We start from the raw sequence: 27,284 nt of genomic DNA on the forward strand, positions 1-27,284 counted from the left end.
ACTAGTCTCTAACATTGAGGTTTTACCCACATAGAGTCATTTTTCACATTTCCATGACGATTACCCAACACACCACAACCAGAGTCTGGCTGCATGGTCCTGCCCCTTTACCAAAAACACACAAGTGTGAATACAATTATGCAACTCTTCCTGGTTGGTTTGCTACAGTATGAATGCTGTGAATATCAAATTTTTTGTCATATTCTTTGAAATAATTGTTCACCGGAATCTACAGTACAATAAGATGAAATGAAAGCACATTTCCATAACTTTGGGCCAATGACTTGGATTTGCATTAGCATTTGACAGGTGCTCAGCTCAGGGCACATTCTTTTCTCCCAGGAGCCCACACTGCTCAGCACTCAGACAAGATCATTTTCTAATAACATTTTCATGGGCTGTTGTGGGTGTGCTTTCTCTATGTTTATGACCATATAAAAACACTGGCATTAGACGTATCTATCAAAGAGCACTGGATGGCGGAGCTGCCACTTACCACACCGACACAGTAACGTCACTGGAATGAAGTCTGAGAAGTGGTGAGTCGGAGGCCATAATAGCATTTTTATCGCGTGCAGGTAATGGGCAGGTTGGCAGTTAACACTGCCTTCCTGTTAAATCATCAAAGAGGACAGATGTGGGCTTGTCAGAACATGGCAACCCCTCACTTCCTTCAGGACCACCCCTCCCCCTCCAAAACACACACACAGACACACACACACACGCACAGACAAGCACCTCAAACCCACACATTAATGGATAGGTGAGGTTTTGACGTGATTGACCCCTTGAACTTTGCCCTTTGACTAATTTCACCTCTGTGCGGGAGCCCCAGCCCCCCTCCCCTCCCTCCCCTCTTCATTTTCTCCATCTCCTTCCCTCTACTTATGTCGTCTCTCTCCGTCTGCAGACCTGAACGAGTGCGGGCTGAAGCCGAGGCCCTGTAAACACAGGTGCATGAACACATATGGAAGTTACAAGTGCTACTGCCTGAATGGCTACATGCTGATGCCTGATGGGACCTGTGGAAGTGAGTCTCTCTCTCTCTGTCTCTCTCTCTCTCTCTCTCACACACACACACACACACACCTCTATGAATATACCATATGTATTGGTGTAGAAATGTGGACTTGGGTACTTTCATCTCTGAGCTATTTTCTAGCCCATCTATATTTTCACCGTGTCTTTTTTTGTAATCTCTCCCCTGCTTTGTGCTACTGTGAGGCCTTTCTGCACTTCAATACAAATGTATTCATTCGAATGCCTACACGAGGCAATGTTGATGATATACGCTCGGCATTATGAAATACATTTCCACACCCTTGTGAGTACCTTTGACAGCAGCCTCACAATCCTTTGATAGAATGTTTTGATTAAAGCCCCGCGTTGATCCACTTCATCATAAGCGCTCTAGAGTGTGAGGGACCCCTGTGAAGAACTTTAAGAGGACTAAAATGAAAAATGTGAAAGAAACACGCAGGCTCCAGACCTTCTAGTGAATGTGCGGTTCTTATCGGTCGCCCTGAGGTATTCCACAGAATGGGAGTCGGTGCCTGTACATGTCTCCGAGTTACTGCTGCCTCCAAACCCTGATTTTTTCCACCTGATTACTATTTTCCCCTCACGTTTCCACTTGAGGATGGCGTGACTAGCTAATTTGAATTATTCGGTGCTCCTTTTATCAGCAGAAAATTCAGTTTCGCCTTTTTAAGCCTGAATTGCTCGCTACTTGAGGCAATCACAACCTACTCTAGGCAGTGGCGTTGTTGTGTGATGATAGTGTTAAACACCCTGCCGTTCTTCTTTTCCCCATTCTACTGCTTTGATCAATAGATCACTGTAGCATTTAATCAACCTGGACTGCCTCACTCATCAAACTCTCCTCCAGGGTGCCTGCGGCGGCCGGAGTAGCGGTGGCGACACCGGCCCCACTTTTAATTTCCTTTTTAGGTGCCGGAGTTATTGAGAGAAGCCGAACAAAATCTGTTCCATTATATTATTATTTTGGAGGGTCTTGAACTGCCCAGCGTGACTCCAAAACAGAAGTGCTGCACGCTGGTGCTTTGATAGGGTGGAGATAAGGTATGAGCAGGTAGGCGTGAGAGAGGATAAAGGTGGGCGAGGGAGGGATTGCGCGGGCTGAGGTGTCCGCGGAGAGGGACTGTGCGGCGGAAGAATCTAATAATGGCAGGGCGTCGCTGTTCTGTTGTCTGCACCCAAGGGTCATCCAGGCTAATATCAGGAGAGATGGGGAAGAGGCCCTATGTCCTCAGACATAGAGGATAAGGATAATGCTGTGTGTGTGCGCGTGTATGTGTGTGTGTGTGAGAGAGAGAGAGAGAGAGAGAGAGAGAGAGTCTTCCGTATGCACTCAATTGTGGCACCCATGTGTGTGTTAATATGTGGCTCCTTTGTGTCCGTCAGATGCTCGCACTTGTGGCATGGCCAACTGCCAGTACGGCTGTGAGGTGCTGAAAGGCGAGGTGCGGTGTCAGTGTCCGTCACCGGGGCTGCAGCTGGCGCCGGATGGAAGGACCTGTGTGGGTATGTCCTGCTTCAGTATATCCCAACAGGCCGGAAAATCGAGCCTCATTATACTACTACCTGCCAGGAGCAACTCTGCTAAAACAACGTGGAAGAGAAGAGTTTTTTTTTTTTTTTGGGTCTCTTGTCAGCCTTTGAAATTGCTGAGTGATAATCAAATGCAACTGTTCTGGCAGAGCAAGACAGAAACCTTGGCAATGAAAATACAATTTAGAAAATCAAACAAAACCTCTTAGCAAGCGAAGTGGAAACTCATCCAGGATATTTACCAACACATCTTTTTCCTTTGAGCAAGGACACCGGCAATCCAACAGTCCTTGGCAACCAAATGGTGATTTTATCCCTCTTGCTTCCTCCAAGTTTTATGGCTGAAATGGGATCAGGGAACCCCCCCGCCTCTCTTCCGTCGCCAGTTTTACGTGGCACAGCTCCTGAGCTGGGTAGTTCACAGATGGAGGGAGGCGAGTCGGGGCATTTAACCTGTGTCAGGTTTAAATACAGGCTGTTCCGGCCATACAGGGCCACAGTCCCACTTAACTCAGGGCAGACTAATGGGGGGCGGAGTTCTAAAACAGGAGGGACATCAATCATGAAGAACGATGGAGGAGGAGAAGGGAGGTTGCGTGCCACAGGTGTTAGGACGATTTAATGGATATATCCCATAATCCTTTGGGAAGAAGGAGGTTTTAAGGAGAGTTTCTAACCAGACTTAGGGAGTTCATCCCATAATGTCAGTCTTAACGTGTGTTTTTGTTGTTGCCAAGGCCTAGCTAGAGACCAGAGAGCCTTACATAGTATAGTTTACATATAGATATATAGTTGTCTTTACTCATAAATAGGTTGTTCACAGCAACCTATTGATCTGATGTTTTGCCACATTGACAAACACAATTCCCACTGATCTGTATTGGCTTTTCATTTGGTCCAGCTTAAACATGTGGAAGCTATAGATCATAGTGCAGATGCTTGTTAGGCCACCTTTAAAGTCAATACATGGGATTGGCATTACTTAATTGTCAAATTGATCATCAGAATTCTTGGTAAGCTTCACAGTATATGTAATTTAATCAGATTGTAATGTAAATTACAGTAAGAGTTAAATATGAAGGTTTATGTTTTTTGGGGGGTTTGTGAACAATGGATTATCTGATTAAACTACTATTTAACCAAATAAACAGTAGTTCAGTAAATTTTGGTTAAGCTACTTGATTTCCAGTGAAATGTGAAAATTAGGCTATTTTGAATTTACAAGTGCTATCCTTTGAAAAACCATGCACCCACAATTTGTACACTAGAAAAAAAATTGGTCGAGGAATCCTATAAGAAGAAGAATGCCTCAGCACATCCACAGGAAGGAAGTATTGGATTGCTTTTGCACAGTGCCAGAAGTGCAACAAAACCTTCTGATTAATGACAATGTATAGTGATGTTTTTGCATTGTCCCAGAAGTTTCTGTATATGAGACAAGCCTCATATTTCATTTCTGCCTCTCACAGATTTTGCTCAATGAATCAAACCAAGTTGTCAAGTCGAACACAGTGGCCGACTTCAATAATAGCAGATAAACGTAACTTTTTTTATTTTTATGAAAAGTTCTGATCAGTGGAAATGACATATTGAGGAGGAGAGAAATAGTAACAAATGGCTTTGAAGAGCGCTGTGGCCGAAGAGAAAGGTCTTTTGTTGTACTGCTTCAGGATCTGGCTTCAAATCAAGTGACTGTGGCTTCAAATCGGCTGTTTACATGGTAAAAAAAAGCTACAGCTCTCTTCAGAGCCAGAAGTGAAAATCCATAAAGAGAAACATTTTTAAAACAGTTAAGTGCGAAGATGTACAGTATGTATAGTGTGTACTGTATTTGTACACACACACACACACACACACACAATTCCAGCCCAACAAACTGCTACTACATTGTCTTCTCTTCTATTTTTTTAAACGTTTATGTATGCTAGGATGGTTGATGAAGCACACTTGGCCCCTGGGTGCCCTGCTTCACCCCTGGGAGCTGCCCAGTGTAACCGCAGCCTCCTACTGTTGGCCGTTAAGTGGCTCTCTACTCAAGCAGTTTGGGATTAAGTGCCTTGCTGATGAGAACCTCAACACTAGTTGTTGAAGGATGAGAGAGCGTTGCATATTTGCCTCACTTGCCCATGTTTTTGCAGCTGGTGCAGGTGTCTCTGTGTTTTTAAGGCGCTTACAAACGACACTCCCTTCAGTACCACAGCGCCCTCTGACTGCATTATGCAGCACATCAATTAATAATTTTAAGACAAAACCTCTGAGCCTGTCGTCCTCTAAATATTAATACCATGTGCCTGCAGATGTGATCAACAGAAACACTTAGAATAGGTCCTTAAATAATGAAACAAGGTGGTGTGTATTGTATTCTGCTCAGTGGAACAGAATACATTATCTGCTTTGTTCATAAATTAATGTTAACCAGGGAGGGGGACAAGGTCTTATGGAATAAAAAGAAATGTTTGTTTAGTTTTGGAATAAATTACCATTCCACATTTTTTTTTTTTTTTTTTGTTAAACCTGGTTTGAAACAATGCATAACATAAATGTATTATGTATCATGTAAAATGTATTCCTTCTTGGCAGTATAATAAACGCATGTTCTTGTTTCAGATGTGGATGAGTGCGCAACAGGAATAGCAGTGTGTCCCAGGTTCAGGAAATGCATCAACACCTTCGGTAGCTACATCTGCAAATGCCACGAAGGGTTTGACCTGCAATACATCAACGGGAAATACCAATGCATAGGTACTGTAATAAGCTTTCTGCTGTGAAACCCCTACAGCAAAAGTTTCAAAGGTCTTGGAGGTGTTGAGATGTTTTGACTTAGCTATTTTGAGTAGTGCAGGTGTTGTTTTCATGTCTAACAATGAGTCAGCACATTTAAAAGAAAGCAAACACACACATGAACACATACATGTACATCAACAGTGTTGGGGGAGCTACTTTGAAAGTATATTTACCTCCGCCAAGGAGGTTATGTTTTCGGTGCCGTTTGTTTGTTTGTTTGTCTGTTTGTTTGTCTTTTAGCAGGATTACAGAAAAACTACTGGCCCGATTTTCATGAAACTTCGTGGAAGGGTGTAGCATGGGCCAAGGAAGAACCCATTAAATTTTGGAGCGGATCCGGATCCGACTCACGAACAAGCAATAATAGCACGAACCTTGGCGGAGGTCTGCGCTCTCCAAGTGCCCTTCTAGTTTTACAAGCTACCAGTTATTTCACATTAGAAGAAGTTCAACTACAGTGAAGCTAACCTCAAAAGATGTACAGTATGTTTTGTTAATTAAAGTTGCTTAGAAAAATGAGTAGTACAAACTACTTTGTAAAAAATATCTACATCAGCAATGCACAAAACAAAACATAAAATAAAATAAATTCATCGTGGGCTGGACACAGTGTGTGACAGGTAGTGATAAAATAAATAAATAAATACATTTTAAATAATGAAATGAAAATGGGCAATTCCTTTTCTTTTATAGCCAAAAATAATTTGTAGTTGTAGTATTTAACTATGCCTTTAAATGACAAAAAAATGACTGTAACAAACTACTGATAATACTTTCCAAATATGAATATACCACCAAAGTACTGCAAAACATAAACTATTAGCTCAATAACATGTTGTGAAACTACAAACCAACAGTAACACACAGCATACTTATGAATTCCTGTCATCTACCAATTTGAATTAGCATTCCTCTCGTCTGCCTTGAACACATTCACAGCTTTACCTTGAATGTTACTGAGTAAACAGCATCTGGAAGAGCATCTCCGCTCTTCTTTTTTTTCAGTCAAAAATCAAAAAGTGAGGTTGAGCGGTGATAGCTTCAGGATCGGTTGCCAATTGTTCCTGAAAAGCCTTTACTGACGACCTCGGAGCCTGTTACACCAGGGAGGATTTTACCAAGCGACTCTCATAATAACACTGCTCCACCATCCAGACAGGACTGTTATTCAATTAAGTGCTTTAACTAACATGACATATGACATAAACTTTCAACTCTGCCTCTGAAGTGGATGCGAGGCAATTAGCCTTTGATGCGCCGCTGCTGAAGCTGTTTATGCGCGCGCCCGGCCAGCTGAGGTGTGTGTGTGTGTGTGTTTTGATTGTTTCAGATGTGGATGAGTGCTCGTCGGGCCAGAGCCACTGCAGCAGCTTCGCCACCTGCTACAACACGCCAGGCTCATACAAGTGCAAATGCAAAGACGGCTACAGGGGGATGGGCCACGACTGCAAACGTAAGAAATGAGAACAAACCCCCCTCCCCAGACATTCACTCTTCTAAAAGGGAACGGGGGCCTCACATTTTTGTTTTCTTTGGTTGTGTTTTTTAAAAGGTGGAGAGGCAAGAGAGAGAGAGAGAGAGCGAGAGAGAGAGAGAGAGAGAGAGAGAGAGGGAGGAATAGCCTTGCAACCTTAGAGCTATGACTGAAATTCCTCTCTTTGTAATGGCTGTCAGTCATTCCTTAGATTACCCTGCTCCCTTATCGCATGTGCCCCCGAATGAGCCTCCATTTTGACATCTGGCCATTTTAATCTTAACGGAAACAAAAACAAAAGAAAGAGGAGTCGGATACTTTTCAGATGAGAGATATTTCTTTTCCCCGGTAGTTTGTCTTCAGGGCGAGTGTCTCGTTTGGCTAGCTTGCCGACAGCTCATAAGTCTGCGTGTCTCAGTCACTGGTGTTTTTGCAGCAGCTCATTGGCCAAGGAGTCATTTATGATCATTATTCTTCACAGTTACTTAATCATCTAACAGAAACAACTGCACACCAATCCATACAGCGCAGAGGATGCCTCCTGGCGTAGTGTGCCGCGAATGCTTCACTCTGTCTGCCTGCCCACAGGGTGCGAGGCAAAAGTGCTTTGGGAATGGAGTTGCAATATCCTATTTGTGTACCACATATCACAGTCTCCCCCCCCCCCCCCGCCCCCCCCGTAACCTGAGAAAGCAATAACTGAGTTCAAACCACTTGCCTTTGTCCACTCTCATTCCTCACTCACGAAGCCCCGGTGAAGCCCCTTCCCTATCTCTGTTCCTGCTCTCGACTTGAAGAATGTGTGGAGGAACAAAGGAGAGGGAGGTGTAACTTTGATGACATCAGCAGAGCGAGGGTGATCTTGAGGGCACGGCTGCCTCTTTGAACGGGGAGATCACTCCACACGCAGAGCAGCGTTAGCCCGGCGCGGGGAGGCCCGGGGCTACGAGCGCACAAAGAATTGCTAATCGGGACACGCACATGAACAGATGAGCAGAACGTCGCGGTATCAGAAAAGCAATGTTCACTTCACAAAAGTAGAAATGATTGTGAACTTGGGGCGTCCTGGTGGATCAGTGGGTTAAGCTACATACCATTTAACTGTGATTTCCTGGGTTTGAATCCAGTCCAGGACCTTTGTTGCAGGTCATTCCTCTCTCTCTCTTCTGGTCTGTCCTGGTCCTCTCCACTTTGAACTGTTTAATAAAGGCAAAAATGTCCAAAAATGATATTTTAGAAAAGAAGAAATGAATGTGAACTTGTCGCATGCTGATTTTACGGATTAGGCCCACCTGGCTACTTTGCAAGTAAAGAGCTTTTGTTTCAGGAAGATTTAAGACACCTGATTATTTTTCGCATGATAACATTTAGTTAATAGATATCGGGTGAAGTCTCAGAAGATGAAAGAAAGGATGAAAAGCTTTCTCTCTAAAGGTTAAGCCGAACATTGCAGTTCTACGCCTCATTTACTCTTTAAGTGCTCATATTTCAGTGCTCCACCTGTATTCTCTTATCATCTCAGCCATTCCTAAGGTGGTCATCGACCCGCCGAGACCGGGGCACCCGCCTCCGAATCATCACAACCGCATCCCGGACTTGGACCACAGGAGGACCACCACCACCCGCCGCCCACCAGTGACTCCTAGGAGAATCGATCCCGTTGTCCCCAAAACAACAACCGCTGCCACTACCACGTCGACTACAACCACAACCACGACCAAAGCGCCGCTCCCTCCAAAGAGGATCACCCCTGCTCCAGGAAAGCCATTGGTTCCCACCCGCAAACCGTCGGTTCCCACCCGAAAACCCTTCATCCCCACCAGGAAACCACCGGTACCCACGCGCAAGCCCTACGTCCCACCGAGGCCAGCCGTTCCCACCAGACCCGCACCGCAGCCGGAGGTCACTCCTGTGGACAACACCATCCAGAAGGAGGTCACCAAACAGAGAGGGGACGTCCACAGTAAGAACTGGCTTTTGCTTTTTTTGCTTTTTTTTTTTTTTCTCTTCACACATCTGACTTAATTACATTACTGCCAGTTTGTAAAAAGACGCCTTTCCTGTCAAACCATTCATCTTCATCACAAGTTCCCTGACAGGTTTCAGCCAACCAAATTGGAGAGAATTTGCATATTCTTTCATCTGAATCCTGAAACATTGTGCTTGATTATGAAATATGATAGAGCCAAGTCACATGCTAGCAAATCAGAAGTGAAGCTGTCCTGACGGATGATGTGTATTATCTTACCCATTTCCAATAGAAGCACAGGAACATTGATCTGTACATTGATCTATTGATCTTGAGCTGTCACTTTCACATGTGCATGTATATGTGTCAAGTAACCCCTGACATAGTAAAGTAATATACACCACCAGAGTTAAGAGGCTTGAGGACAGTGTGTAATGTAAATGTTAATGTTAAATTGGTTGAAATCAAAGGTCAAAAGGCAAGCAAACTGTTGTAAAACAAGGTACATCATCAGTGACACAGTTGTTGACAGTGTACATTAATGTAGACTGGCTGAGAATAAGTAATTCCTGGTAGGATATCAGACTCACTGCAGACCTGATTCAGACCTTGACTTAAGTGCCGTGGGAATATGTGACCTCTCGCAAGATGTGCACTTGAGATGATGAATCTATAAATCAAGGCATATTCAGCTTCACATTATGATACGCAGATTCTGACTCTGACTTGGAAACATGAAGAAATAATGCACATTTTTGCCAGATCACAAATCAGACTCACCAGGTACAGTAGTTGGCTATTTGTTGAGTTGTTAAGATTGTTTTCCTCTGAAGGTTAATTATCTTCTTGGCTATATTTCACATACACACACCAGTATTCAACCAGATGTGCAATTTATCCACGTGTCACACCATGCTCTCCTTCAAACATGTAGCTTGTACACCAATTAGATTCATGTTGTATTGTCAGTCTTTGTTTTAGTTTGAAGTACACTGAAAACCAAATGATTTCACTGAATTCAAAAAGCAATTCGATTGTGTTCCATATGTAAGCGCAGGTAAGCATATGTAAGCGCAGGTAATCATCTGCAGTAACATCTTTCATTTTTTTAATACTCTGAATTAAGTTTCTCCCCGAATCTCTCTGAACCTCTCTGAATTAATTAATTATCTGAATTCTCTTGATTACTGTAAGCTCTGTTGGCTGTTCTCTTTACATTGGAACAAACTTCTTTGCACGCCCAAAATCCTTTACACATTAAGAATCAGTGCCAAACTTACATGAAAGGCGACAGAAACAGAAAACTACATACAAAACAATTACACTAAAACTGTCCCTACTGCTGTATGTGCTCCTGTAGTGAAGGGAATGCAGGTGCCCGCTTGTCGTCTTGTTGGTGTAATGCATGCTCATAGACACTGCAACCCTCGGTGTAACACTAAGCTGCTTTGACACAGAATTGGCTGGTGAGATGCTACAGCGGAGTAGAGTATAAGAGGTGAGATATTGTGGTTCCAACTCACCTTGCCAGATGGCATCACGTAATTAGAGAAAGGAAAGAGGAGAGAATATCACATTAACACCTGCCTGCACTACTTGAGGTAGACATCAATCTAATAGTTCTCACTAAAGCAGAGCAGTTCCAGAAATCAGAGCTTCCTTAAGATGTTTTGAATAAGATGGGCGAGAGAGAGGCAGAGGGCGACACCACTGAGTGAGTCAAATAATTAGATTTGAATGAGAATAATTTGAATAAGAGCCTCGTAGCAAGATGAACACCACAATTGCGCCTCAAGTGTGGGTGTTTAAATTGAGCGTTTTGAGAGCGTTGTTTACTTTCAGTCTGGACTTGCACAAACGTGATACGACTACAACAATTTAACATTACTGATCTGTCAGCAACAAAGTGGAAGATAACTACACTGCATCTGAAAAATGAAGACATGTATTATAAAAATACGATAATCCATGCATTTAATGCATCCCATCCACTTTGCAAAACCAAGTCGAAATCATGGGGAAAAGAAAGTGTTCAACCATTTGATTATGGCTTTGTTTGCTTAACATTTTGGCAGAGTGAAGGAAATCCCCTTTAGCAAAGCCCTTACTGACCGCCCAATTATTTGCCTGGAATGAACAAGACAAAGTCAACAGGCAAGATAAGAAAGGGTGACGAATGTGGAAACATCAAATTTATTAAGTGTTTTAACATAGCTGCTGACCAAAGAAGATTGTCTAAAGAAATATTTGCTTAATTGTTTGTTAACTCACAAAAGCAGAGTGGCACATTTGATGAAACAAATGCAGTGTGTAAGACTACACCACTTATATCCCTATTTGCCAGCACTTGTATTTACACAGTGATTGATGCTTTTCATCTTCACATGTCATGGGGTGACTTTCACTCCACTGAAGATAGGCTAGACAAACACAGCTATTTTTTGCTCGCTGTCACAATGTCACCTTTCAAGTTACTGTTTCCTCAACACCTAGAGTATAGGAGGCTGCTTGTCAGCTACAGTGGGAACGCTGTGACCTTATTACTCCTAATAAAGCCCAGCAACCTGCTCTACATAATATTCTACTAATGGATACAACATTTTCAGGAGGCCACGTTCCTTAAAAGCACAGACATACACACATACACACACACATACACACATATACAGACACACACCCACACACACACACAGAGACCTGGATGCCTGGGATTGCTGGAGAGCCTGGTGTGAGTGTGACCTCTTCGCTTCCAGATTCCTCAGACTGTCAGACCACATCACAGTCTGCTAGATGGTCTGACCCAGCAGAGGGATAGGTCCCCTCAGTGCTGAGGCTGACTGGAAGGGGCACATGTTGAGGAGTCCAGGCCAGTTACAGTTCAAGTGTAGGTTACAGCGGATTTGTGGCATGGGAGCAAGAATCAGATTGAAATGTTTTATCAATAGCTTGCCTCTTGAACATCCATTGACTTGGCGCATCTCCAAAATTGAAACCATCAACCATCTCCATCTGGGCCAATCAGGAACCAACGTGTCTCCTCGTTTTGACCTGTAATAGTAGAGCCCCAATTGTGCCAATTAGTGTTTGAAAATGCTGAAACAGAGTGGTGAGATGCATCATGACCCCAGGTTTCGTCAAAATCTGACCAGTGGTGTCTGAGATATGCAATTTTAAAGATGCCAGAATAGAACAATAAAACACTCATTCCATTAAGTTTCATGAAAATCCAACCAGCGACCTCTGGGATATTGTGTGTGACGCATAGACAGTTAAACAAACGTTGCACCGGCCCCCTTAGGCCAACAAGTATCATTTTGAAAATGCCAGAATGGAGCAATGACACGCATCATTCCCCAAAGTTTGGTCAAAATCCAATCGGTGGTATCCGAGATATTGTGCGTGACAAACAAATCATAGTCCCTCCCCCAATTTCATACTGAGGGACAATGATGATGTCTCTCTGTATTGTACATTCTTTGACGACCTTTCCTTTGTAAAGGCATTGTAAAGCCAGTAAAGACAATTATCATTCTGATCAGGGTGACGTGATCAAAGGGGGCGGCAGTACAGGAAATCACACACAGGATTAAAGGGATAAAAACAACCTTTTATGCCTCACTTGTCAGTTGACCTTTAATAAGGGAGCTTGGCCTGTGGTATTTTGGGCAGTGTGACCCCATTGGAGCAGGAAAGAAGCTATTTCAGGACTCTGTGTGTGTGTGTGTGTATGTGTGTGTGTGTCTCCAGTTTGTGTTGCTGCAAAATTTACTCGGCCGTTGCATCAGAAACAGATGGATCTCCCATTGCTGTTACTTATTCACCATGCCCCCTTCCTTTCCTCGCCATGATACACATTGGACTTTCGGTGTTTCTTATTAATCTCACTCACAGTGTTCTAGTCTCTACAGCTGTCAGTGCAGTGCTACCAACCCCTTTAAAACTGTCATCTGGTTTTTCTTATGTGGCGGTGTCTCTGAACAGCGCTGAAATGTTCGATGTGCTTAGTTGTGGATATGCAGGCACTAAACCATGCCATTGATTATTTCATCTTGATGTAGTCCAGATGTTCCTCTGCAGTAATAAAACAAGGCAACACAATAGCCACAAGCAGGCATGCCAGCAAGCAAATAAAACACCTCTGGTAATCCTTTATCTAAACCTACGCCTGTCCCCTGCCTCCTCAGTTCCGCGGAACCACGGCCACAACGGCGTCCTGGGGATCGACTTCGACATTGAGCTGGGCAACACGGCAGATGAAGCCAAGGACGACCCAGGTAAATACAACGCGTTTGACAGAGACGATCCATAAGAAGCCCCGCTCGCTGACAGAGAGGAGAGCTCAAACGATGATGGACGAGTTACATTTGCTGTAGGCAAAATGAAACTGACAATCAATTCCTGCAGCGGTGCATAGCTGAGGACGCCGAGGAAGAGATATGATAGTGACCAGATGTGTTTTGATAGGCCTTCACCAAGAGGTGACACATGACATCTGGCCGTCCCATTTAAATAATGGCCCACAGCCCAGAATGCTTTGCCAGACTTTTCCACTTCTCACATTATGCTTGCTTGATTGCTTGACTGCTTGAATGATTAATTGATTCATTTGGAAGCAGATTACTGCACCGGTCATAAGCGCCGTAATACTTGATGTGGAGTTTCTGCAACAAAAACAATAGCAGCATGGCTTTGAAAAAAGACAAAATTGTATCTATCATATCTGGTGTTTGTGATTTATTGATGTCAATGCTATGCAGTTTAAATCACTTAATGATTTAGCTATGTGCTTATTTTGGTTCACAGTGCATCATTGGCCATGCGGTGTCAAGAGAGAAGGCGTTTTCATTGGCATAGAAAATGAACTGAGAAGTGTTTTTCGGAAACCCATTTCTGGGACAAAATGATGGATGCTGTTCTCATCTCCAAACCAATTTGTACAGCAATACATGGATAATACAGCAGTTGATTTTGCTTATGTCCTCTTAATGTTATTGTCTAGGCAGCATTGCAAAGATAGAAATCATCAGTCATGGTAAATTATTACTCACTGTCATAATGATAATGTATTTTACTATGCTTTATGGCATGCATTCAAGACAGCATATCTGGAGAGGCAGTACACTCACACACATGCACACACACACACACACACACACACACTGATATCAACAAATAAACTCATACAAACAAGATTTATTTAGATGAATGCATTTCCACTGGTCGTTTAAGTAAGTTCATTCTCCATCGATGTATCAGCTCTCTCCGGAGAAATCATGCATTACAGCAAATGTTTAGGCTTCCCCACCATATCTTTGTGTTCATCAGAAGGAGCTTCAGCAGTTCTCTTGCTCCCAGTAAAGTTAAAGGCGCACAGCAGGGCCAGTCTGAGCCATTGTCTACAGAGCGGGCTGAAGGCTCTTTGCATGCGTTTCCTGCAGTTTTCTGAAAAGTGTTTCATTCTCTTCTTCAGAGTCTGGGTATCTGAGCTGCTCCTTTGATAACGGTCTTTGTGGTTGGATCAGGGACAGAGATGGTGACCTGCACTGGGAGACGACAGCTGATCCTTCAGGTAAATGGAAGGGCAGAGACCAGCCTTTACTCACTGAGTGAGCCTTTACACACTTTAGCAAGAACCACAAATGTCCTTGTATATTCATGACTGAAAGAAAGAACGCTCTGTGTTTCTGTGTTTTTGTTTTTTCTTTGTTCTGTGTTTCAGGATTTTCTTTTTTTATTGTTTGTTTTTATAGTCATCAGTGGAAAATGAGAATAGTCAGCTGTGTTCTGTTAGAGAGAGAATTTGACCTCACAAAACACACACACACACACACACACACACACACACACACACACACACAGAGTCAGACAATCTATAAAAGCCTCCATTTTGTTCCACTCAATTACGGGTCAAGATGAAAATTACTTCAGGGAAGTAGTTTGCCTTTTCTCCATTTCAAGATTAGTGCTTTGCTCTACAAAGAGATGCAAATGAGCAGGGGATTACGCCACCCATCAGTGACACCTGTGGCTTTCTTTAAATGGGAGCAGGACTGGTTTTGCTTGGGGTTCGTATGATGTGACGATGTGAGTTGAATTATGTCAAGAGGACTCTGTAGAGGTTGTGCAGAGACTACACTGAGCAACGGATTGGCACCATTTCAGTGATGCTTCAGCTGGCTCACTCTGGCCAACTGGCTTAGTCCTATTTGCTAGTGTACTTCCAGACATTCAGGATTAGGCCTCACTTCAGCCAAGTTTGTACTCACTCATTAGTGCAGATAAGTATGCCAATGGTAATTCTCATTTCCACTCATCTTTGCCCAGACCTTAAGGATCCCTAGGAAAGCACTGAAGTCAAAGAGATTAACACCTGCTTTTTAACAGGCTGAGCATTGACTGGTAGTAATTCCGCATAAGAGGCAACATTTTGATTTAGCCTCATTCAATATATTCAAGGCCTTGCTTATTTATACATGTGTGCAGTTCATATAGGCAGCATGTTGGAATGTGCACGGCTTTTTCGCAGCTTCATTCTGTTGTGAATCATGTATAATTGGACAATCACTTTAACTCGTTTTGATAAACAACCACTGGCAAACACTCATGACTGCATCAACACATTTTCGTATGGGGCTCGTAACTTATGCAAAAAGCCTCTTTGGCCTATAGTTGCTGCATCCCCTGTGGATATATACATAACCACCCAACCCAGATCCGCTAGATAAGCAAAATACTTCATCATCCATTAGCCAGAAGCACTTTCACCTTCAATTTGTATTCCTTTATAGTTCTACTGTAACAAACTAATACATAAATTAATGAAAATCTATTTGCCTGGCTGTGTTTTGAGGTGAAAAAGACTGTAAATGTTACATCTCTTTTTCCTTAGTCTATTTTTCACTTATTCTTATTTCCTGCCCATGGTCATTACTCTTTCATCATGTGTTCTTTAATAGATAGATAGATAGATAGATAGATAGATAGATAGTTAGATTGTGGTAGGTGGGACTTAAACCGGAGGTGGGTGTGGTTTAGAGCAGTGGTTCTCCATCCTGGTCCTCGGGACCTAGAATACTGCTGGTTTTCTATCCCATCAGGTAGTTAATTGCAGGTAATTGCATTCACCTTGCATCCCAGGTATAAAATAGTCCCTGATTAGATGGCTTGAATGAAAACCAGCAGGGCTCTGGGTCCTGAAGACCTGGACTTAGAACCACTGGTTTAGAGTGAAACGTTACAAATCCCCCAAATTCTTATTTTTTTCCCCCTTTTAATCATTCCCATTGCTATTATTGAGATATTAAGGCATTAAACTCATGATTTTACAATGACCCATCAATAATAATGAAGTATATAAACAGATAATTAGCTTTTTTAAAGATGTGTTTAACAAACAACAACCTAGATGTTATACCATAAGCATAGGCTTTCATAAATACAGCAATAAACAACCATCGCCATAAACAATTATAAACAGGAAAAAAAAAATCTTTACCCTGAAATCACCGTATGGGACTCCTATTCCTACTGTTTCAGTTGAATATGTTTTCTGCACAGCTATAGCCATACTATTAAAACATCTGAATAATAATAAAAAACATTCAGAAGGAAAAAATTCGTTTATAGCTTTGTCGAATACAGTTTTCAAATTCCCAATTAAATATACTGCATTCATTTATCAAAATGGAGATCAAATGTGAGAATCGGTCCAGAGAAATTCCAGGTACCATACTGACCGGTTCAATTGTTGATGAATTACACAATGCCAAGTCAGGAAATCTGAAATGGATCCAGTAATCTATGTGTAATTAATGGCCCTCAGTGTCCCAGACACATGCTCTTTCATCAGTATCTTCAAATACTTCTTTGACTGCAATGGGATTCATGCTTAATCATTGAGATCAATTAAAGAGTTTCATTCCAAATATACATCTCCTATATTGACTGCTGGCATGAAAGTTAAGCACATTATTAGTAAGTACTGCAGTTAGGAGTCATCCGAGACATTTACTTATAAAATAGTTCATTTTTTTAGGACAGAATCATTATGTTATTACCTTTCAATTCAAAATTGTGTTAAAAAAAACGTTCAGGTCAGTTCAGTTCAGTTCATTTCAAATCAATTTACAAAGGTGTACAGGCCAATGAGTAGTGATGAGAAATACAAATTTAAATGAATAGAAAAGCACAAAATCACAGAGAAATGATTAAATAAGTGAATTTCAAGGATACAGTCCATCAAGTCAAGTCAAGTTTATTTGCTTAGCACATTGTCATACAAGTGCAGTTCAACGTGCTTTACAGAGTAATACAAAACAGTAAAAGAATAAAAACGAATACAGAAAATTCAAAATGCATTAGAAATGAAGTTAAAAACAAAGAAAGGAATATATAAAATAGTAATAATAACAGTAATAACAACAACAACGACAGCAATAAAGATAACAATAATAATTAACCATTTATGTGTCAGCTATACTGAAAAGAAAGGTCTTAAGTTTGAGCATATTGTTGGATCACATCTCAAATCAGCAGTTCCATTTCTTAGGTGCATAAACACTAAATGCTATTTTCCCAGATTTACGATTAGGTTCTAGGGATGTGAAGGAGACCAGTGCCCACTGGCATATAAGATCTGCCAGGCTCATAAATGTCTGATATACTGCAGTGCCAGGCCATTAAGAGCTTTGTAAACCAGGAGTCAAATCTTAAATCAATTCTGAAATTCACAGGAAGATGAAGTCCAGTGTTATCAGTTAACACAATTTGGTGTTCTCCATTTTGACAGAAGATTTAAACCTGCAATAAGCGATATCAGACCTTATAACCAATCCTGAAACTAATTTGTGCTACATAATGATGTAAACCAATATCCACACAGCAGCCAGCTGTATTGCTGTTTTCACCTCTTTTCTAAAGCTTGTTGTCAAAGTCTGATCCGGAACGAAGATCCTCCCAGTCCATTCAGTAGCTTTTCATGTTTTTAAAACTAGCTTGGCACCTCTCTTGCTGTTTAAAAGCGGCCCTCACCCCCTCCCATTCCTGAAAAAAATTCTCATAATCATGGAATTGATAAAGCGAGCGAGTAAACATGTTAAACTAGTAAACTTGTTAAACTAGTAAACATGTTAAACTAGTAAACATGTTAAACTAGTAAACTTGTTAAACTAGTAAACTTGCTACCTTCCTCTTCACTTGTCATTATGGGACACGTAACCTTCAGCAGGAGAAAGATCAGTCAAAAAGAGACTGGTATTTCTCTGTAGGTACCTTTAGCTTAGCTATTAGCCTTTATGCAAGCTGCTTTGCAATGTTTGTCCTTGGTAGACCACTGTAGTGCAGTGGCTTTGCTGTGTGTTATTTACAAATGTGTTGCGGTTTCTGTCACCCTCTAGTGGTCAGAAAAATGTGTTTATTGCAGCTTTAATTTACTGATTGAAAATTTGATGTTTTGTTTAATTTCATTAATCCATTGATTGGAGTGGAATACTTTGTCACTTCCATCACAGGTGGGCGGTACCTCACCATTCCTGAGGTAGGCAACAAGAGGAGCGGACGAGGGGCGCGGCTGGTCCTCCCGCTCACCCCGCCCTGGAACGACGGCAATCTGTGCCTGTCGTTCCGCCACAAGCTGGCGGGACACCATGTGGGCATGCTGCAAGTGTTCGTGAAGAAGGGGAAGCAGTACAGTCCGGCAGTCTGGGGCAGGACGGGGGGCAACGGCTGGAGGCACACCCAAATCACATTATGGGGCACGGGCCTGGAGAGTGTGAGTATTACAATAACATGACATCACTTACAGCCGTATGCAGCTGTGAATTTGAAATGATCATTCCTACAGACATTTCTGACAGCAGTGTAGAGAAAAGAATCTGATCCTGTTCATAAAAAATAAATCAGTCTGCATTTCAAAATAGTGGATCTGTAACATTTAAGATTGACACCGGCTATAACTAGACATGTAATAAACCGCCAAGATTCCTCAGTGTGGTTAACAACATTATGCTGCTGTTCACCAGGTGATCCTGAAGGGGGAGCGTGGGCGAGGCAGGAGCGGAGAGATGGCGGTGGACGACATCACCCTGAGGAAAGGCTCCTGCACGGAGGAGCACAATCTGAGGAGACTTTGATTGACAGAACAGAGAAAGGCAGAAAGAGAGCAAGAGGGAAAATCATCTCAAAGAGACCAGACTCTGTTCTGACACCCCCTCGCTCTGCCTGGGTTCTCGCCGATCCCCCCAGCCATCCTGTGAACAAGATCCCCACAAAAAAAAAAAGAAAAAAGAAAATGTACGTCTGCGGCACAGCGCGTTTCTCTCTTGACTGTCCATGAATAAAAAGACTGAACCAAATGTCATGGGCGTATCCCAGCGGCACACGCCTCTTTCTTCAGCCTCCCTCTCACTCCATCACCTTGCTCCCCTGACACATGCATGTACCTGCTTACCATGGAAATGCCCCCTGCCTAACACACAGCCCGGCAGCCTTCCAGCCACACCTCTGAGAGGCCTGCATTCACTCCATTCCTTCCTGGAGAGAGTATTCTTCTCTCACGGAGGAGTCTGCTTTGCCTTGCTTTGATCTTTTAACCACAAGCCATAGCTGCTTTTTATTTGCTAGCTATTAAGAGTGCGCCCAGGGATGGTGACATTGATTTTGTGACTCTTTTGATCAACAGAATATCAGAGGTGGTATGTAAAAGACTAATTATGTTTGTCATCATTTTGTTCTCATCCAGATTACAATAAATCTGGTATGAATCCAAACACAAAACTGACTGGGAGAGCCATACCTGGGCCCTAAGGGCCAGAAGCTGAGTTTAGCCCTGCTTTTGTTAGTCTAATCGAGTTTTTAGTATTGGTACTGATCTGAAGCACAGTGCAGCTCATCTTTTGTTGTTACAGTATTTCAGAGATCTGCTTGGTAGAAGAGAGAGTTTTAAATTTCAGCACCTTTTCTACCATGACCTATTATTTAAGGCTCCTAAAGTTGTTTAAACACTCCACAATCATGTATTTCAAATACTTGAAATGTGTCAAGCAGAGTCGATGTATGATCTCTGACACTTGCAAATCGACAGTTACTTTCTATTATACAGTTTGTGCTTTGTTATATTAAGTGCAGTTTGTTATAAAGAAAACAATATCAACAACTTTTTAGGCTTTCACAGGTTGTATTATTGTAAATGTAGTTGTGTGTACATACTCTAGAAGATCTATGATCCTATTACGCTGTGTGGTTTATACGTTATGTAAATTCAACATGAATATTAATTGGAGTGCAAAATGAATGATATTTCAACTTTTAATTAAAGATCATGTATACAGATGGAAACCTTGTGTAGTGCAAGGCTGTGTTTAAAGTGCACAAAATGTTAATGTTCCTGTGTTATGGTATAATGCTCTGTCTGTACATTGCAAAGCACATAGTTGCACATAGTATGCTATGATAATGAAGGGCATCGGTTGGAAATTCAAGATTTTCTGTATGCATGGATGCATTCACCAAATTCAGATTTATTCACACAAGTATGTAAATAAAAATAAATTTGACTGATGTGTATTTGACATAAAGCATGTTAATTTATTCTGATCTAAGTCGCTGTCAATAACACAGTGTTGACATTTTGACAAGTACAGCTAATTATTAACATAAAGGCTTATTTTTGACAGTATAACGATATGACAGCATTTGGTTTTCCCAATACAAATTACATACACACTCTATTCAGTTTGTTTACCCTTTATAGGCTACTGTGCTTTATGCACACTTTATCCACTGCATGGACTGCATACTTTTGTATGAATCCATGCAGTGGACCATCAACCCCTGAAGTCCTCTTTTCAGACACAATCTGGGCAAAAGCTGGCACATTTTGATAGCATTTTCTGGATTCCATATATAAAACAAGAATATTTTGTTATTTCAGCATCTTCTGCAATCTTTGTGCTAGAGCCAAAACATCCCATAGTTCCCTCAAACAACCTGATACACAAAAGTCGTTATTATTTATTCAGGACCGTTTTTAAGCAATGCAACAGAATACCCCTTTAAATTTACTGTTAACTGTGGGTTAACAACAAAATTGTTTTTACACCATGGGTCGACGAGAGTAGATTAAAGGAGAAGATTAAAGGATCAGGTTTCATATTTACATTGTGCTTAAGGGTTCTGAATATGTTTTTCATCTTATTAATTTCCAGATTTAGAGTTATTTTGTGGGATATTAAATGTGTACAATGCCAAGGAGCGCACAAACTGTGCAGCAGTTTGCACAGCACTAATATCATGAATTCTACAATAATGAAAAAAAACTTTCTTTTTGTATCAAAAGCAGATAAAAAGGGTCTTTTCACATAACAACATCAACTGATGCCAGAACTCACGCTGTATGAGATAACACTGCTGCTCTCCTAATTATATTAATGAAGACATATGAATGGCACATGTTCGCTTTGATTTCATCTTGGAGAACCTTCAGATCATTTGTAATTTTCCAGTCTTCTCCAGGGGCTAGAGAGAGTATTAAAGTAAGGCATTCACACACACACACACACACACACTCAAAGATATATACTCTTCTCGTAGTAAAATAGTAAAGTTCCTCAAATTGTAAAGAAGTAGCCTAAAGAAAGGAAGCCAGAAACGTAGCATCACTGATGGTAAATACACAGATAATAATGACTACACCGATAGATATAATAAGAGTATTATTCTTATTCTTATCATCATAAAATAATACTCATTCCAAAGTCTAAGGGTCCTGATGGTCAAAGTTTGATCACCTTTAGTTCATCAAAACTACAACTTTTATTGTGATTAAAAATCTACGTTTCTAGCAGAGGAAGTGACATTAGCAAGTGGAAAAGATTTCCATTAATCAACTTCAAGAATTCATACGGTCCAAATAAAATCTTGATTTATTTTTCAGCAGCTGCCTGCTTTGAGGTGACTATCACTGGGTATCAGTGGGGTAAACAGTGGAATGGGATGTTGTGTTTTTCGGGATGATGTGGCCACACAGGAGCTGGCAGAGAGAGAGAAGATCAGGGTTAGAAATGAGGACGAGGATTTATCGCCTTTGGATAACAGAATTGTAGGTTTATAAATGTGTGCCATCGAGTCCCATTAGTTTCATGAATTATTACACATTATTACCACACATATTTTCTCCCGAGGCTTCATCCAGATATAAAATGTTAGCTCTCTCTCTTGAGCTGTCCACATTGATAATGATGTGAGTATCCTCCTTGCTGATATGAGGCATGTTATGGTCTGTAAATTGAACCGAAACATGTCACAACCATATAACCATCCCCTTCTCTGTGATTTTGCTTGACAGTCTACAATCTTGGAGACAAGACTAGCTTTAAAGGCACACCTTGTGATATTCAAATGGCTACAGTATCCTCCACCCACACTGGGTCCATGTACACTATATGGAATTTCCAGACCCTTTGTTTCTGTATTTTACAATCCCACCGAAGGCTGAAAGCCGATGTATGTAATTGTTGATCAAGCATGGGGCATTTATATAGTCAGTGCTTGCTGAGCAGCCACACGGCGGCCATGGCCTGAACTGTGTTGACATGGAGGAACGTCTGCAGAATAGCGCACTCACCTAATGTCCCCTTAGTGGTGGATGGAGAGCATTACAAGGAGTACATAAAAAAAAACATAAAACCAAATAGAAGCTTATCTGTTTTATTCTGCTAAAAAAATACATCTACAGTAATGCATCTACAGTAAGTATCTCTTTCTTATGTACTGAGGAGAGTAATCATTGTATATTTTCATTTTATTGAATCAGGGGTAAAGCTCAGTAGGTTGCATAAAAAGAGAATACATAACAGAAGTAAAATAACCTCTTTGCTGCAGTCATTATAGGCAAAGCGTCTCTTTATTCTTCCAGGGTCACAGCAGAGAAGGTTTCCTCAAAACAGAGGAGGAAATTCACATTTGGAATTAAGACTATAAGAAGCTGGAGTGCAGCTCAGCTCACTCATTTACTGTAATACAGCAAATCTACCTGAGAGGGGTTTCTTTACTGTGGTTATGGCTGCAATGGTGATGCAATTGGTACACGGCTCAGCCGTAGTACTCATCACAGTAAAGACTGCTTCAAGGGTACAGGTATTATGGCTTTTATCAGTGCGTGTGTAATGACTGTATGGTTTTCTCCAAAGTGGTATACACATCTAAGAATAAAAGCCAGCAGAAAACAAAAGAAAAAAAATCCATTTAGTTTTCTGGTTACAAGAGTTGGCATAGCAACTAATAATGCACAGCTAGCCATGATTTATTGGAATTTACAGGATGGTTGGAATGTGTCTTTTGCCAATTAGATTGATGGATGAAAGAACAACCCATTGTATAACTAGAATAGAAGCATCTATTCTCAATGAATAGACTAGAATGCCTACCATCGTATAATAATGAACAGTAAATAAAGGATGCACCTGTCCAGAGTTCACAGCACAGTGCTAGACTGAGATAGTGATAATCGCCATGGTGACAAACTGACAGACCCTGGGGACTTCACAATTAGTCATTCTTAAAAAAAATATATACATAAGTAGTATAATATAATAATATGCATATATATACATGGCATTCAGGGGAAAATAGCAAAGAAAACTGCAAAATATATGGTGTCAGTACATATAGAGGTGTTATTACAAAACATAGGCCTAAACAAACACATGAAACAGCAGCTTAGCTCTAGTTGCATGCTTGTAACAAATGTGAGGTGTTTTTCTATGACAGTCATGGATACAGATAACACCTCTAATCATTTATCAATACCAGTTATTAAGATGACAAACAGGTTGGAAGTCATTTGTTTACAGTCTTGGATAACATCATGACTAACTAGATTATGTAGTACTAAAATAATATGCTACATTAATATATATAGGCAATTTTATGCTGTACTGTATAGACCCAGCCAACGAAAAAGCTGCACCACCAAGTTCCCTATGACAAGGGTCTCTCTCTCTCTCTCTCTCTCACACACACACACACACACACACACACACAGAACAACAGCTGTTTTGTTTGTTCAAATAAGGACTGCCGTTTTGATATTAGATCTCTCTCCAAGTAGATCACTCTCCAAAACCGTGGCAATGACTTGTGCTGAAAAGCCTAAATAAAATCTGTGCTTCATTTTGCCTCAGGGCAGATTTATTTGGGACGGAAAGGGCAAGCAAACAGTCCCTTCGTTAAGATAAACCACCACAGCAGAAAGAAATCTAGAGGGCAGAGGCAATTGCTAAAAGATGTGTGCGCTTGCACACACACACGCACATGCACGCATACACACACACGCACGCATGCACACACACACACGCACGCAGACACGGGCGCACACACAGGAACAGAGACAGAGCACGTAAAAAGAGGAAAGATTCTAGTCATCTTGTTCCATGGAAACAAGAAAATATCAATGCCAATGGTCCTTTAATGAATGTCAAAAAGAGGAAATAAAGGATGAAAGTAAAAGATAAGTGCTAAACAGCAGTGATGTCCCTGATCAGAGTGGATGCTAACTGAGACTGCAGTCAGTCAGATTGACAAGGGTTACTTTTTAGGGTAGCCAAAGTCTGGTTTCCCCTTTGAAACCAGTTTGACCAAGCTGCAGCTGGACTCATTAGACTCAAAGCTTATGGTAATATCAATGTTGTGGCACATAGAGATGCAAAGGACATTTTAACCACAATTGACTCTTTGCTAGCCTGTTATGAGCCAATTTGCTGACCTTTTGTCCTGTCATTTATTGAAGCTATTCATTAAATACATAGGGCAAATTAGAGACACGCTTATCTCAAATCTAACAATTCAGCTCCTCCTAAGCACGGCAGACTGTACAGCACAATGATGTGTTGTTAATATTCACTGCATAACTCCTGTATTCCAGGCCAAACTTACTGTGAAGCTTTAAGTTGGCTCTAACTTGAAACGCTTTGGTATAAATTAATGCATGACTATACATACTCATACTATTCTTATTGTGCTCTACAAAACCTGAAAGGGTTTGTGCCACAATCTGTAGTAGCTATGACCATTTGCTGACTTGATGAATATACAAACCATAAGCACTTAACCCACTGATGCAAAAGGGAAGTCAAAAGGACACACCCAGTATCTTAAAAAAAAAAAAAAAAACCTTTACTACTTAATATTGCATGATTTCCAAACAAAACTTCTTTATGTTCATCAAATGTAATTACCACTAGTTTACATGGGGTGAGTGTGATCCCTAGGCATTTCCTATTCCTGCCAGTTTTTCAGAAATGTATTGTTGACATTTGAAAAGTATCGCCACCAACTCTACACATTTGACATAGGCAAATTTTGATTTCCAAAAACAATTACTTAAAGAAATGACATCTTACTGATGATGACGGGCGTTAGCATTTGCTCCTTCAATTATATTGTTTGAAGCATGCAGTCTGTTACCTTCCTACCTAGCTCCATTTGAAGATGTTAATGTTTTTGTCTATATAGACCAATCAACTGATGGGTTAACTAATCAATCAATTGATTAATGAAGCTATTGACTAATCAGTAGCTCATTAGTGTGCTTGCTGCAAGCGAAGCACACTATTGTTATTCTTCTTGCGGCATGGACCTTCATCTATTACGATTCTGGCCATTGTCGGGATTTTCAAGACAGAGGGAAAAGCCGGTAGGCCGTGTAAACACACACACACACACACACACACACACACACAAAATCTGTACATCTATATTATATTGCCGTTTATTCAGATGCATACATGTGCACAAAGACAGTCTGGTTATGAGACGTGATCTACTGCTACGGAACTTTCGAACGGTTCTATGCTGTTATGCTGATAAAAACAATTTTTGCGGCCGAATGTTTAGTTACAATTAGATTGAGCTAGCAGATATGTGTTTTGTGTAAAAGATTTGGGATTTATTCACTTTGGCGAATGCAAGACCCGATCGATCTCTCCCTCCATATAAACTGAACTCTCTGTCTGTCTGTCTGTCTGTCTGTCTGTCTGTCTGTCTCTCTCTCTCTCTCTCTAAGAAGTCAAATAAAATATAATAGTACATATTGTACAACAACAATTCCTATCTGTTCATGTTCATTCAGATAGCTTGGAAATATATACAGTCAATATTAGTAATAAAATAAGTTTATAGTAGCAGAGAGAGCAGAGAATATTTCTTTCAATTTAGGGTCATAGGTTTCTCTTATCTTGTCATTGGACATGAGAACAGAAAGTGTATTTCTGTCTCTATTTCCATGAGATTGCAGTGCTGCAGAGCCTCTGGTCTTTGGTTTTCAAACCTGGAATCCCAAAGACCAAACCTGGAAGGTTTTTTTCAATTTCCAAGTTATGGTTCCCAAGTCTATATTTACTAAGAATGTTTCTTTCTGTATCTTAATGAATGCTATGGTATTTGGCCAATTTAATTTCTCTGTTAAGGTGTAATAGTGCTAAAGTTTATTCTGGTTTTTCATTCCGTTATTCCAATTCTCTGTGAAGCGCTGTTTTAAGTGGAGGTCAGGGCACTTTATTGTGACTCTTGGTGTGTTTTGGTCTGTTGGTGCGTGTTGGTCTCTAGGTGTGTGTTGGTGTGTGTCTTGGTGTTGACATGCTGCTGAGGTCTGATACCAGCTGGTTCAGGGAATCACATTGTAGGGAATGCTGGTTGCAGGGAAGGGCTTGATATTTTAATGATTGCTGGTCTGATAGGTGTTAAGTGTTACAAGATTGCTGCCAAAACAGCTGGCTAGTTTGATGGTAGATTTTAGTGTTGTCTACATTGCTAGAATGCTAGAATGATAGAACGATAGATAGATTGAATTGGATTGGATATGGACAGATTTGGGGGAATGATACATTTCTCCACTGTGTTCCGGTATTTTCAAAATGATTGGCCCATGGGTGCGCTGCACTTACAGGTCAAAACAAGGTGACATGCAGTGCCTTCAGAAAGAATTCAACCCCATAATACCTAATCCTTACCTGGGAAATACCAGTTATTTGGGTGACTGTGAAAGGAAAGTCTACCCATTATTCATTTTAGTATTATATAGTGGAAGTCATATTCTTAACGTTTTAAATTTTTCTGAAGTTTCTAAATCATTTGTTAAATAGCCACAAATTCCTGTCAAGTGTTGTTTGGCCCGTTACAAAACATCCAATCAGTTGCACCAGCGCTGTGTGACCTGGGAATTATAAGATTTAATCTGAGCAAAGTGCAGTTCTGAGACACTGAGCATCAAAGTTTTGACGTCCCAGCCGGCAAAACTCTTATGTACTGTAATCCATCTCAACAAGGCCTGTAACCCCATGGTACTCTGAATACAAAATAACATCTTATAAGGTTAAGGGTGAGGACTTATAGTACACATAAAAAAAAAAAACACTCACACTAAGGAGATGAGCAGCAACTGGCCCACTGAGTTAAAGGTTATAGATGCTCAGAGGCACCTCAACAGGAGAG

At 41.1% G+C, this 27,284-nt stretch overlaps 1 protein-coding gene across 6 annotated transcripts in view; it reads left to right on the forward strand.

The window, feature by feature from the left end:
• Positions 1-20,354, forward strand: part of npnta (nephronectin a) — a 45,779-nt gene extending 25,425 nt beyond the window's left edge. For 3 of the 6 annotated variants that reach the window (XM_078291398.1, XM_078291401.1, XM_078291408.1), the window contains 9 exons: positions 911-1,030; positions 2,425-2,544; positions 5,179-5,313; positions 6,686-6,808; positions 8,322-8,792; positions 12,983-13,072; positions 14,269-14,367; positions 18,308-18,567; positions 18,818-20,354. In XM_078291398.1, coding sequence (XP_078147524.1) covers positions 911-1,030; positions 2,425-2,544; positions 5,179-5,313; positions 6,686-6,808; positions 8,322-8,792; positions 12,983-13,072; positions 14,269-14,367; positions 18,308-18,567; positions 18,818-18,928 — 1,529 coding nt within the window. In that variant the 3' untranslated portion in view covers positions 18,929-20,354. The remainder of the gene's footprint in view (positions 1-910; positions 1,031-2,424; positions 2,545-5,178; positions 5,314-6,685; positions 6,809-8,321; positions 8,793-12,982; positions 13,073-14,268; positions 14,368-18,307; positions 18,568-18,817) is intronic. The other 3 variants (XM_078291400.1, XM_078291404.1, XM_078291411.1) reach the window with 1 other exon arrangement.
• Positions 20,355-27,284: the final 6,930 nt, after the last annotated feature.

This window comes from Centroberyx gerrardi, chromosome 3 (assembly GCF_048128805.1).
Source record: "Centroberyx gerrardi isolate f3 chromosome 3, fCenGer3.hap1.cur.20231027, whole genome shotgun sequence".
NCBI classification, from domain to species: Eukaryota; Metazoa; Chordata; class Actinopteri; order Beryciformes; family Berycidae; genus Centroberyx; species Centroberyx gerrardi.